This window comes from Plecotus auritus, assembly GCF_963455305.1.
Source record: "Plecotus auritus genome assembly, chromosome: 9".
In the NCBI taxonomy this organism is placed as follows: Eukaryota; Metazoa; Chordata; class Mammalia; order Chiroptera; family Vespertilionidae; genus Plecotus; species Plecotus auritus.
The window spans coordinates 126,327,231-126,342,348 of NC_137783.1; the positions used below are offsets into that span (position 1 = coordinate 126,327,231).

General features: G+C 36.6%; 1 protein-coding gene across 3 annotated transcripts in view; it reads left to right on the top strand.

Moving 5' to 3' along the window:
- PRMT3 (protein arginine methyltransferase 3) overlaps positions 1-11,373 on the top strand; it is a 93,146-nt gene extending 81,773 nt beyond the window's left edge. For all 3 annotated transcript variants that reach the window (XM_080640025.1, XM_080640027.1, XM_080640026.1), the window contains 3 exons: positions 60-110; positions 307-394; positions 9,840-11,373. In XM_080640025.1, coding sequence (XP_080496151.1) covers positions 60-110; positions 307-394; positions 9,840-9,949 — 249 coding nt within the window. In that variant the 3' untranslated portion in view covers positions 9,950-11,373. The remainder of the gene's footprint in view (positions 1-59; positions 111-306; positions 395-9,839) is intronic.
- The last annotated feature ends 3,745 nt before the right edge of the window (positions 11,374-15,118 follow it).

Consider the following 15,118-nt stretch of genomic DNA (forward strand, 5'->3'; position numbering starts at 1 on the left):
AATAGTAAATTATGTCATGTAATTTGTTTGTTTATTTATTTATTTATTTTTAAAAACAGGCAATTGCTGGTTACTTTGATATATATTTTGAGAAGAATTGCCACAACAGGGTAAGTATTATGAGTTGTCTCATAAGAATTAATTATGTGAAATACATTGCATTTTACTTTTGTGCCCCAAGGTGTTTGATCATAAGCATTTTGCTATTGTAAGCAATTGGAGCTTGTATTTGATGTAGTAGATTAATGTACCATGATATTAAATATCTTGTACTTCATCAGATACTTTTGAACTCTACCATTGCAGGTCGTGTTCTCTACGGGCCCCCAGAGTACCGAAACACACTGGAAACAAACAGTATTTTTATTGGAAAAGCCATTTTCAGTTAAAGCAGGTGAGAGAGAAAAAGGGGGTAAAGTGTCTTATTTATTCTGAAGCATATACAACATTCATTCATTCTACAACCACTTTTTATGTACCCACTCTATTTGAAGGAGTATAATAGATGCTAAAATAAGATGTTCTTAGAGCTTACCATCTAAATAAATTTTAGATGGCATATCATTTCATTAAAAAAGTAATTTTTTAAATTTTTTATTTTATTGGGGTGACGAGTTAATAAAGTTATACAGGTTTCAAGTGTACAATTCTATAATACATCATCTGTACATTGCATTGTATGTTCACCACCCAGAGTCAAGTTTCCTTCTGTCACCACTTATCCCCCCTTTACTCTCTTCTACCTCCCCCTCCTTCTGACAATCACCACACTACTGTCTATGTATTTTTTTCTTAATCCCTTCATCTCTTTTACCCAACCTGCCTCCCATCTGACAGCTGTCAGACTGCTCTCTGTATCTATGAGTCTTTTTCTGTTTTATTTGTTTATTTTGTTCATTAAATTCCACATATAAGTGAAATGAATGGTATTTATCTTTCTCTGACTTACTTATTTCATTAGCATAATATTCTCCATGTCCATCCATGCTGTTGCTAAGGATAAGATTTCTTTTAAAGAAGTAATTTAAAAGAAAACTTATATTTACATCTAATTTCTGCCAGTTAAAATGTATGTTACATATTATGTACTTCTTATTTTGAGTACCACAGAAGAATTCAGAAAACTTTTCTTTAACGATAACTAGTATTTACAAAGTTGCAAATATAACCAAAAGAAAATATAATATTTTCATTTCCCAACTGACTAAAGAGTAATATTACAAATAAAGCTAAAGTACAAATAAAAGAGAACGTTCTTCAGTAGTTAGCATATTCAAAATATATTTGTCTGGAATTCACTCAATTGTCTCCATCTCCTCAAATCCTACAGTGTTCAAGGACTGGTCACTTCTACCTTCCTTTGTTTTATATCTCATTGGTCGTTCGCTTATATGAGCACCCATAGTTCTTCCATATTACACATTTAGCTCCAAAAGTTAGAATTTGGTTATAAAACCTTTTTTTAAAATTTAAGTTGCTTATTACATAAGTCTTCTTATTTCAGTTTTATGAAAGCTTCCTGACTATAGGAAAGCTGAAAGTACAACAAACTTCAATGAAGAGTTATTCAACATCACTAGTAACTCAGGAAAAAGATAATTAAAACGAGAAGACACTGTTTCTTATCACTATGATGGGGAGGGGGGGAAATACATAAAATTTAACAGCGCCACGTGCTGGCAATAATGTAGGCAAATGTAACTTTTATACTCTGCTGCTGGTAGTCTTAATTGGTACAACAACTTTAGAAAACAGTTTGATACCATCAAGTTAAGAATACATGTAACATCCCTACAACGACAGTTTTTTCTAGGCATGTATTTTGACAATCTCTCCCACAATCTTTCACAACAGTGGTTTGTAGAGGTGAAAAATTAGAAGCAACCTTAATGTCCATCAGTAGAAGATAGATAAATTTGGTAGTTGCATGCAATAAAATATAGTAGATAAAATAAATCATATATGTGTGTCTATCAAAAGCAACATTGCAGAAAAATAGTGGCAGAATGATTCCTACAATATACCATTTATATGAATTCTAAAAACATACATACACACATAGTAGAGGTAAGAAGCAGCACTTAAGAATGATAACCGCTGAATTCAGTGTAGTGGTTACCTTTGGGGAAGGACAGAAATAAGATCAGGGAAGGCTATGAAGGGGGTTCAGTGCCAGGTATCTGAACTATTTATTTTTAATATTGAAGGAATTGTGGGAGAATGTTAGTATTGAACAAAGCTGAGTAGTGGGTCCCAGGTAGTCATTATATTATTCTCCATACATTTAAAATATTTCATAAAATTCTACAGTTTTGATTTCACTGTTGATGTATAAGTTGAATTTAGTAGATGCAGGTAAACACTATTAGGTAAGTGAGTGGCTGTGACTATGTTCCAATTAAATTTTATTTATAAAAACAGGTAGCCAGCATCAAAATCTTTCCATAAAACAAATCTCCAGGCACAAATTGCTTCATTGCAAATTCTCTCAATCACTTAAAAAAGAAATAACACCAAAATCTATACAGTCTCTTTCAGAAAAGAGAACTAAAATTATGAGAGCAGTGTTATGTTGATAACAAAAACTAGACAAAGATAGTACAAGAAAATTAAACTACAGACCAATATCCCTTATGAATATAGATGCATAAATCCTCAACAAAATACTAGCAAGTTGAATCCAGCAATATTGTAAAAAGAACAATGCCATGACCATATGGGGGGTTTATTCCAGGAATGCAAGGCTTATTCAATATTTTTAAGTCATTTAATGTGCTCCATAAGCTACCAGTCTAAAGAAGAAAAAACACATGATCACACCAATGACTATAGAAAAATCATTTGATAAAATTCAATGTCCATTCCTGATAAATACTCAAGCAAACTAGAAATAAAGGAACTTCCTCAACCTGATAAAGGCATCCACACAAAGTCAACAGTAGCAAACAATATACAGATGATGTATTGTAGAATTGTGTACCTGAAACCTGTATACTTTTTTAACCAATGTCACCCCAATAAATACATTTTTAAAAAAGATAAACATTCTAAGCAATAAATATGTTTATAATGTAAAAAAAGAAAAAAGTAAGCAAAGACAATGTGAATAGGAAATTTCCCAGACTAAGATTCTACATTTGGCCAATAGCAAGATGGAACTGTACAATAATGAGCCTAGTTTGTTTTTGTTTTGTTTGTTATTTTCTTTACAATGTAGTTAAAAAAAAATAGCCCCAAAAGAAGTGCTCTAAACATTTGAGCACTTCCAGCATTGTGGGAATAAGAATGAATACTCTTAAAAGAGTTAGGGAACGCTTACTTTAATGTTAAAGTCAGATCGTATGTTTTTCTTTTTCCTTTAAAAATAATGTACAATTTTATTTTACAAACTAATATGGCAGTATTTACTTAAAAAACCCAGATCATTTTTGTGTTATTTGACTTTGGAAATATGATTAAAGTCAGGCTATTTCTCTTTCTCTGTATATACCTAGTAAGTTTTTAAATGGAGAATCCATTTATTTTTTCTTTCTTTTTTTTTTTTTTTAACTCTGAGCTTTAATAGTGACAATAATGAATTTTTTTGTTCCTTCTGGGGAAATAAAATGTCATTGCTCTGAATGAAAATAACTTTTAAAAACCACTGAATTTAAACCACATGAAATGAGATTAATTTTGTTCTTGATTGAACTGCAGCACTGCTTTGTGGTATTCTAATAGCCGTCTGCCGATGATTAAACAAGGTGGTACAGCTCAGCTCCATAGAGAATGTCCTTCGCAGCTCTCACCACGGTATACACGCTCAACAACATCAGTCATTTTATATCTATTTGACACTGATTAATTACTTCGATCTATTCTGGTGCTACAGGCACTGTCCTATACAATTGAAGGGAGTTCAGCAGTGTGAATTATGTATTTATTACTGTGACCCTTCCTGCTATTTAATTAACTTAAATAGATGGTATTTGCACCCTCATTTTGAAATTAAGGTTATTGTAAAACCAGCTATTTTACTTGTATTTCACTTTAAGACGTGAAAATTATACTGAAATTATAAGGCAATGTTTTGCCTTTTAAATTATTCAGATGTTTTGCTTGTTTAATAGTGATGCTTAAAATTTTGTGTTTGAAAATTTAACAAAAATATCCATTAATGGTTTATCTTGACTTGGGCTCTATGTCTAAATTGAGGATTGCACAGAGCTCTTGTAGGCATATATTCTAAACCTGAAATGAACTTGAAAACCTGCTTTATAAGCACCTTGGAACATTCCTCTTTTGATCCTTACACTAAGGATTGAACAGAACATTTACAAACAAGCCAGCTTAGATATTTTTAACACTTTGGAGGCAACTTAAATCAAAGAGGAGCAATCATTGGATATACCAAATGGAAATATTTGTAAAAATACCTCATATACATCAACAAGAAAGTCTCTAAGATAAATGTACAAAGGATTTGTTTTTAGTTTTTATTGATTTCAGAGAGGAAGGAAGAGGGAGAGAGAGATAGAAACATCAATGATGAGAGAGAATCATTGATCAGCTGCCTCCTGTACATGCATCGTCAGGATTCCAGCCCACACCCGGGCCTGGGCCCTGACTAGGAATTGAACCCTGACCTCCTGGTTCATAGGTCAACACTCAACCACTGAGCCACCGCAGCCAGATCACAAAGGATTTTTTAAGATAATGGTTAGACATTCTAAATAATACCCATCACCATGGATAATCACTGACATGCAAATCAAAGCAATCATATTCTGATGATTGTTTATCTCAAAACAGGTATTTTTAATTGTTTAATGTTCTTTATTCATTTATTTAGTAATAAACAAAAGTATTTTATTGAAGTGGGAGACAGACAACAGGTGGTATTTTCTTTGGGCATCTTCCTCTGAGGGAGGCTGGCAAAGCTAATGGGGCCATCACGTGGACTTGAGGAAGATGGTTTGGTTACTAATAACACCCAATGTTGATGACAGTGGCAGAGTAAAATGAATACATTTGTGCCTTTTATTAAAGTGTCCCACTTTTGGTAATACATCATAAGGAGTCTATTCAAAATTCACACTTATTTTTTATTCTTTGATATTCTAAGAAGTGAAAGTAACATTGTTTTCATTCGTTTGCCTTTCTTTAAAGTATCTTTATGGAACTTTTGTTCATATTGTCAAATCTTCAACCTTTTCCTTTTGGTTCTGACTTTGGTTTCATATTTTAAAATATAGCATTACTATGTTTACATGGTTTTATTGAATCCTTTTCCTCAGTGGTTTCAAATGTCCAACTTGCCATATACTGAATCTCCTTAACAGATATTAAAATTTTTCTACATTATATATATATCTGTGTTTAGTTCTAAAGCACCATATTTTAAAAACATTTTTATTCTATAATTTACATGCAATAAAAATTCACATTTACATTGTATAGTTCGATGAGTTTTGACAAATATATGCACCACCCTTATCTATAATAATAGAAGGGTAGTATGCTAATTAGGGCAGACGTCTTTCAGACATTCTTCTAGACAAAGCAGCAGCAGCTTCCCGAGGCTCAGGCAAACCACTGCCAGGGCTGGCCCAAGGCTCAGGCAGGCCACAGATGGTGGCTTGCCACTGCAAGGGCCAAGGCTCAGGCAATGAGGGCCGGGCCAAGGCTCAGGCAAGCCACAGTGGCTGCATGGGCTGAGGCTCAGGAAGCCGTGGTGGCCGGCAGTGGCAGCAGCAGAGGCATGATGGGTGCATTGCCTTCCCCGGATCAGCTGGTTGCCTCCCGCAGAGGGAGGCCAGACTGTGGCTTAGGCCTGCTCCCCACTAAGCCGTCTGTAGGACATCCCCTGAGGGCTCCCGGACTGTGAGAGGGGGCAGGCTAGGCTGAGGAACCCCCCTCCACTGCACAAATTTTCGTGCACCAGGCCTCTAGTCCTATATAATAAAAGGGTAATATGTAAATTCACTGAATGGCGGAACAACCGGTCACTATGACATTTACTTACCACCAAGGGCAGATGCTCAACACAGGAGCTGCCCCCTGGTGGTCAGTGTGCTTCCACAGGGGGAGCACTGCTCAGCCAGAAGCTGAGCTCATGGCTGGCGAGCACAGCGGCAGTGGCAGAAGCCTCTCCCGCCTCCACTGCAGGTGGGCGGTAAGGAGCAAGGGGTCCTGGACTGCGAGAGCCCCAGACTGCAAGAGCCCCAGACTGCAAGAGGGATGTCTGCCTGCTGGCTTAGGCCCTGTCCCCGGGGAGCCTAAGCCAGCAGGCGGACATCCCCCAAGGGGTCCAGGACTGCAAGAGGGTGCAGGCTGGGCTGAGGGACACCCCTCCCTCTCCCCCCAGTGCATGAATGCCATGCACCAGGCCTCTAGTAAAAATATAAAATATTTCCATCCCACTTTAAAAAGTTTCCTTATTGAACCCTTATGTGGACATCCCCAACTCCAGTACCCAGAGCAAGGCAACCAGTGATCTGCTTTCTATTATTGTATAGTAACATTACTAATTAGCATCACTAGTATTAAAGTACTAGAGGCCCGATGTACGAAATTCTTGCACTGGGGCGGGGGGTCCTTCAGCCCAGTCTGCTCCCTCTCACAATCTGGGAGCCCTCAGGGGATGTCCTACTGACAGCTTAGGCCTGCTCCTTCCGGTGTCTTATAAAGTTAATTTGCATATTACCTCTTTATATACTATATAGATTAGTATTCTTTCAGAATTTTAAATCAGTGGAATTACACAGGATGTACTCCTGCTTCTTTTGCTCAGCATGCTTTCATCTGTGTATCAGTTCTTGGTTCCTTTTTATTGACAAGTGGTATTCCTTTGTATGAATGTACTCCAATTTATTTATGCACTCCGCTGCTGCTAGTCTTTTGGATTATTTTCCGTTAGGGATCATTATTAATAAAGTTGCTATGAACGTTCATCTAAAAGTCTTTGTGCAGACTTGTTTTCATTTCTCTTGGGAAAATACCTGGGAGTAGAATTATCAGGTCTTACGGTAAGTGAATGTTTAACTTTATAAGAAACTGGCAAATTTTTTCAAAATGACTGTACTATTTAACGTTATCTACCACCACTGTATGTTCAGTTGCTCAAATTCTTGCCAACACTCACACAAAAAAGTCAGTTCGTTTAATTTAAACAATGCTATTGTATATGTAGTGACATTATGCTTTTAATTTTCATTTACCTGAGGACTAATAATGTTGAGCCTTTTTTCACATGCTCATTGGCCATTCATATATCTTTTTTGTGATGTTTCAGTTAAAATATTTAGCTCAATTTTTAAGTGGGTTGTTTGTCATCTTATTATTGAGTTGTAAGAATCTTTATATATATGGATACAAGTCCTTTGTCAAATATATGTGTTGCTAATATATTTATTCCAATTCGCAGCTTTTCTTTTCATGGTCTTAATGGTTTTTTTTGAAGTTTTGTACTTTTGTGTGTTAAGAAATCTTTGCTACCCTAATATCACAAAGATATTTTTGTATGTTTTTGTCTAAAAGTTTTTATAATTTGGCCTTTTAAATTTAGGTCTATAGTATATTTTACGTTAATTTTAATATTAGTTGTTTCTTTTCCCAAATGTGTATTAGGTTGTTCCACCATCATTTCTTGAATAGACTGTCCTTTTTCTATTTAATTACCTTGGCTAATTGACCATGTGTGTACATAGATGGGTCTGTTTCTGGGCACTATTTTGTCCCATTGATCTAGATGTATGTTCTTTTTCAAAATTGGTTTTGTTATTCTAGAATCCTTAAATTGCTACATACATTTTAAAATCAATTTGTTAATTTCTACCCCCCAAAAAATCCTGTTAGGATTGTGATTGGGATTGTGTTGAATGTATGGATTACTTTGGGAAGAATTGCCATTTTAACCATATTGGGTTTTTCATCCATAAGCAAAATGTGTCTTTCAACTTAGTTTAGATCATCTTTAGTACTGTTTCATAGTTTTATGTGTCTAATTCTTGCACATATGTTGTGACATTTATCTCAAGTATTGTATGTTTTTATGATACCATTGTAAATGCTATGGTGGTTTTTTATTTCAATTTCTAATCCTTTATTGCTAATGTATAGAAATAAAACTAAATTTTTTATATTGACCTTATATCTTAAGACATTGCTAAACCATCTTACAGTTCTAGTAGCTTTTTTTCATAGTGCTTTAAGATATTCTATATATAAGAAATGTGGTCTATAAATACAGATTGTTTTATGTCTTTTTTCCCCCTCTAATTTATATCCCTTTTTTTCTTCTCGTGCACCTTAGTGCCCTTACTAGGGCATCCAATAGAATACTAATTAAAAGTGGTCAGAATAGACTTCTTTTAGAATTTTTAAAAGGAAGAAAAAGTCTTCTATTTATCACTTACCTAACATTTTGGGCATTGTTTATTTATTTCTTTGTGTAGATCCAAGCTTCTTTTTGGTACCATTTTTCTCTTGTCTGAAGAACTTCTTTTTAACATTTCCTGTAGTGCAGTTCTACTAGGAAAAAGTTTTGTCTTTTACTTCTTTGGAAAAAGGGCCTTATTTTACCTTCATTTTAAAAAGATTTTGCTGGATATCGAATTCTTAGTTAATACGTTTTCTTCTTTTATCACAAAAATATGTCTAGTGATGGAAAACTGTCAGCTTTACCTTTTCTTTAGGATATATAGAATGTATCAATAATGATATCTTTATACTCTGAAGTAAATATAACTATTAGATGGTTTTGTTATGTTTTACTGTGCTGTTTCACTACCATATTGAAAAACATCCAGATTCATTATCCCTTAATATTGGGGCACTTGCAGTTTAAAAAAGAAAAGTAAAATATTGATTCAGTCCTTGGGTAGTTTTATATAGATTTCTTAGTCACTTTATATGGACTCTTCCTGTGTTCATCCAGATGGTGAAGCTATACCTGCTGTTACTGGGGGTGATCTTACTCTTATTAAAGCAAGGAATGGTGATTAGTTGCAACTTAGTAATCTCTTTTATTATTTTTAAATAGCTTTTGATAAATAAATGAAAAAAAACTTAAATGAGAAGTATTTGTACTCAGAAAAGCACATATATGTAATATATAATTCCATTTTAGAATAAAATAAAATTAGTAGCATACTGTATAAGATTTTAGGGAATCAGTTTTTACCTTTAAAACAAATATGTAATTTTTTTTGTGTTTACTGTTTTCACCTGTGTAAGTTCTGTTTTCCATTTACAATGTTAGTACCTTCAAGGCTAACAGCCTTGTCATATGACTCTATAAAATATAAATTTATGTTTTCTCAACTGTAGTTTTCTGTACCTGAGAATGTCATTTTCTGAAAGCTCTCTATAACATGTGTTTTCTCCCTTAAATGCCATTCCATGTGCATTCCTTAAGTTAATCATGATTTTAGCCCTCAGGTCATTCTTTTATTAATTCTTGTGAAACATGCCTTTACTGCCTTTCAGCCATCCCCAATTTTCACGCGCAGCACACTTTAGACATAAACCTGTTGTGTAATTGTTGGTGTAGCTATTTCTCTTTACCTGGACATCATGTGAACTCTTTGAGGGCAGGAATCATATCTTGTATCTTTCTGTGTGCTCAGGACTCACCATAGGAACTCGTATTCAGGAGTTCAATAAAACTACTCCCCAACCCCACATGACCACGAAGTTTTGCTCTTTCTCAAGGATTTGACAACTTAAAAGTTTTTGAAAATTAGTGAAACATCTCACAACAACAACAAATAAAAACAAGTGCTGGTGTACATTATTACTTTTCCGTTAGGACTGATTTCCTTGAATTCTTAAACATATTTTTTGCCTTTCTTCTATAGGTGAATCCTTGAAAGGAAAGATCATGGTCCAGAAGAATAAGAAAGATCCACGTTCTCTCATTGTGAACCTCACATTGAATAATTCAACTCAAACTTATGGTCTCCAATGAAAAAGCCACAAAAGCACAACTAACCTGCCGTTTTTATTGTGGGGGTGGGAGCATTGTGGGTGAAGGGGGAGAGGTTTTATGTGAGCACATGGATGCTAGATCCTTTCCTAATGAGTCTCCTCAGTAGAATTGTGGCAGGAATCCAATGTAATAAACCCATGGAAGGGAATCCACTCTCAGTGGTCCACCTACATAGCCACATTCTTGGAAGTCTGGTTGGTGAGATTTAACCAAATGTGACCCCTACATTAAGTTTAGCTTTATTGAAAATCAATTGGCCTAAATATGGAACAGACATGGTCTTTGTTATTCTTTAAAAGTTTCCTATTACAAATTTTAAACAGTACTTAGTTGTTATCTAGGTAAAGTTTTATTAAACTAGTAACTACACACAAGGTATTGCACATTTTATTGCAGATTTCCTCTCTGAGGAGTAGTTTTTAATTGTATTTGTTAGAATATCAGTATATAATAGATTCAAGACCAAGTGTAAGGGATTAAACTATGGAAAAGCGAATCACACAAATCATATTTGAAGACAGCTTAGTTGATTACTTTGTAGTTCTGTAGTTTTCATTTTGTAGCTTCTCTCTGCAAATATTCTTTAGCCATTTAATTTTCTAGCATTGCTCAGGAAATCTAATTTCAATATGTTTATTATAGGTTTCAAAAAAGTTTTTAAAATTTGGAATAAATGTGTACTTATTTACTAATATAATACCTTCATCAAACTAGATTTTTGTGCAAAGTTAAATGTGTAACTGTTGATATATCATCACTCTTTACAATTGTGTTATTTATCGTTGACTCAGTTTGAAACGCAGATAGAAAACATTTAATAAAATGTATACAACAGCCATTAGCATTATAAAATGACATTTCAAAATATTAAGGCCTTTTATAAAATCAGAATTATAAAAATTTTATTAAAGTGTACTCGGCATACAATATTACATTAGTTTCAGAAGGTGCAATATAGTGATGCAACATTTATTATAAACATTATAAAATGATCCCCACAATAAGTCTAGTAGCCATCTGTCACTATAAAATGTTATGGTGTAATTGACTATATTCCGTGTGTTGAATGCTACTTTCCTGTGGCTTATTTTATATAACTGGAAGTTTATACCTCATCCGCCTTCATCATTTTCACCCATTCTTCCTGCTCCCTCCCCTCTGGCAACCATCAGTTCTCTGTATCTATGAGTCTGGTTTGGTTTTGTTTTAGATTCCATATATAAATGAAATCACATGGTGTTTATCTTTCTCTAGCTGACTTATTTCATTTACCATAATACCCTCTAGGTCCATCCATGTTGTCAAAAATGGTAAGATTTCAGTCTTTTGTATTTCTGAGTAATATTTCATTGTGTGTATATACCACATCTTTTTTTTTTAATAAATCTTTATTGTTCAGATTATTACAGGTGTTCCTCTTTTTTTCCCCCCATAGATCCCCTCCACCTGATTTCCCCACCCCACCCCATGCCCTTACCCCCCGCCACTGTCTTCATCCATAGGTGTAAGATTTTTGTCCAATCTCTTCCTGCACCCCTTACACCCCCTTCTCCCTGAGAATTGTCAGTCCACTCCCTTTCCATGTCCCTGATTCTATTATATTCACCAGTCTATTCTGTTCTTCAGATTTTTTATTCACTTGATTTTTAGATTCACTTGTTGGTAGGTATGTATTTGATGTCATTTTGTTGTTCATAATTTTTATCTTTACCTTTTTCTTCTTCTTCTTCTTAAAGAATACCCTTCAGCATTTCATGTAATCCTGGTTTGGTGGTGATGAACTCCATTAGCTTTTTCTTGTCTGTGAAGCTCTTTATCTGACCTTCAACTCTGAATGATAGCGTTGCTGGGTAGAGTAATCTTGGTTGTAGTTCTTGCTGTTCATCACTTTGAAATATTTCTTGCCACTCCCTTCTGGCCTGCATAATTTCTGCTGAGAAATCTGCTGACAGTCATATTGGTACTCCCTTGTAGGTAACTAACCGTTTTTCTCTTGCTGCTTTCAAGATTCTCTCTTTGTCTTTTGCCCTTGGCATTTTAATTATGATGTGTCTTGGTGTGGTCCTCTTTGGATTCCTCTTGTTTGGGGTTCTGTGTGCTTCCTGAACTTGTAAGTCTATTTATTTCACCAGGTAGGGAAAGTTTTCTGTCATGATTTCTTTCAATATTTTGCTCTCTCTCTTCTTCTGGCACCCCAAAAATTCGTATGTTGGTACGCTTAAAGTTGTCCCAGAGGCTCCTTACACTATCTTCATATTTTTGGATTCTTTTTTCTTTTTGTTTTTCTGGTTGGGTGTTTTTTGTTTCCTCATATTTCAGATCTTTGGTTTGATTCTTGGGGTACGTTGATCTACAGTTGAGTTTCTGTGTATTCTTTATTTTAGACTGTATGCTTAATTTCCGACTAGTCCTTTTCCATTTTTTTGGCATTCTCATTAAGATCCTTAAAGGTCTCACTAAGTTCCTCAGAGGTTTTTAGAAGATTCTTGAGTAACCTTATAAATGTGGTTCTGAACTCTATGTCATCCAGTAGTTTGCTTTCCTCCATTTCTTTCATTCATGACATGTTTCTTTGTCTCCGCATTTTGGCTGCTTCCCTGTGTTGATGGAGTGGCTTTGTGTGGTAGGTGACCTATAGGGGCCAGTAGCTCATCCTCCTCAATCACCTGAGGTGGACGCTCTTGATACACCCCTTTGTGGGCTGAGTGCAAAGTCTTGGTGTAGTTAAGCCTTGATTGCTGTTGGTACACTGGGAGGAATTGACCTCCAGGCCAATTGGCTGTGAGGACCCGCTGTGTCTATAATGGAAGAACTGCTGCGCTGGAGACACGCTTATGGTGCAGTTCTTGTTTCAGTGGGGCTTTGGTGCTCACTGAGTCTGCCTCTTGAATGTGTCACTTATAGATGTGAGGAGTTGAAATCTGGTGTCTCATACTGACCACTAGGTACACTGGCTTCTGGATCTCCAATGGGGTGCAGGTCAGCTACTGTCTGAGGCCACCCAGCAGGAGCTGCAGTGAGAAATACAGTTTTCTCCTCTTTGCTTGGGGTTTGGAGGTTTTGGAGCTGTCTGATCTGGGCTGCAAGTTTGCTATGTTAAGCTGCGATAGGGCAGGCCATTCATATGCTAAAGCTGCTGCTTGGAGCCTGGGTGGGTTTGTAGGTTGTACGGGGCGTGGTCTCAGGGCATCACTAGGCTAGGGCGTGGCAAACAGCGATGGCTGCCAGTTAGCTGGCTCTGCATCTCTGACCACGTCCCCGCATCCCACGCCCCAGCGCAGTAAACAATTATTTCTGCGCGCAGCTCTGTAAGCAAGCCACCCTCACTTTCCAACCTGATGGCAGACAGTCCAGCTTCTCCCCGTAGGAGTTTGGTTCCCCCACGTCTCCCCAGAAACTGGATTTCAGAGTAATTGGGGGCTTGTCTCCCTTCGGGTTGAAAAAAGCAACGTCTGCCGCCAGCCCGGATCGCGCGCCTCTGTACCTCAGCTTTTCAGTGCTTGTGCACGTCTCGATGCTTTTTTCTCTTTCCTTCTAGTTGTAGAACTTCCACTTAGCCAGCTTTCCTGTGGTTCTGGGTGATAGACGTTTTGTCTTTTAGTTGTAGTTTTGAAATTGTTGTGCGAGGCAGCGGTTTAGGTGTTTACCTACGCCGCCATCTTGGATCCTCCTACCAGATCTTCTTTATCCATTCATTTATTGATGAATACCTAGGTTGCTTCCATAATTGGCTATGCTATATAATAAAACCCTAATATGCAAATCAACTGAATAGCGGAACGACTGGTCGCTATGATGTGCACTGACCACCAGGGGGCAGACACTCAATGCAGGAGCTGTCCCCTGGTGGTCAATGTGCTCCCACAGGGGGAGCACCGCTTAGCCAGAAGCTGGGCTCACAGCTGGCGAGCACAGTGGCAGTGGCGGGAGCCTCTCCCACCTCTGCTGCAGGTGGGTGGTAGGGAGCGAGGGATCCCGGACTGCAAGAGGGATATCTACCTGCCTGCTGATGGGCGGACATCCCCTAAGGCGTCCTGGACTACGAGAGGGTGCAGGCCAGGTTGAGGGACACCCCCATCCCCAGCGCACGAATATCATGCACCAGGCCTCTAGTTGTAAATAATACTGCAATGAACATAGGGGTGCATACATCTTTTCAAATTAGTGTTTTACTTTTCTTCATATAAATACTCAGAAGTGGAATTTCTGGGTTCTATGGTAGTTCCGTTTTTAATATTTTGAGGGATCTCCATACTGTTTTCTATACAACAGTGCAGGATGATTCCTTTTTCTCCACATCCTCACCAACACTTATTATTTGTTGACTTTTTAATAGCCATTCTGACAGATGTGAGGTGATATCTCATTGTATTTTTGATTTGCATTTCTCTGATGATTAGTGATGTTGAGCATCTGTTCATATGTCAGCCATTTCTAAATTGGATTGTTTGGGGTTTTTTTGATGTTGATAAGTCTTAATGGAATTGTTTTTAAGAAAATAGGGATTTTTAAAGAGGTGGGTCACATGCTTCTTCTCAGTTCAATCACTGGTATTTTGTTTTGTTTGTTTGTTTGTTTCCAAACAAAACAGGCAAGGCCATAGTGGTGAGAAGTATGAGCTCTGGAGCCAGTGTGTAGGTTGAAGCCTTGGCTCCAGGTCTTACTTGTTATGTGATCTTAGTCACATTCCTAACCTCTCTCTCCCTCCATGAATGTGCCAATTCATGAGTTAATGCATTTTAACTACTTAGATCAGTAGTTGACACATTGGAAACAGTCCATGGAAGTGATAGTGTCATCATCATCATAGTCAAGAACCCCTCCAAAGAATATATGACATTTACATTAGTTCAGTTGGAAAATTGTCAACCTCATTAAAAACTACCCTAATACATGAGTGGGTGGGAAGATTACAACAGAAATTAATATTTAATGTAGCAAAAATTGTATTGAAAAGAAATTGTCTTTTGGTCTTTATTAGGGAACTAGACTTATAACTTTTCAGACGATGATGTTTCAGACCACAGTCTCTAAAGTTATTCTTCATGAGCGTGATTTTTATTTTTACTGGGTTAAATCAGCCAGCTTGTTTTCACCGTGAATTTGTATTCAGACCATTACTGGAAATGTATGGTGCAGATAGTACAG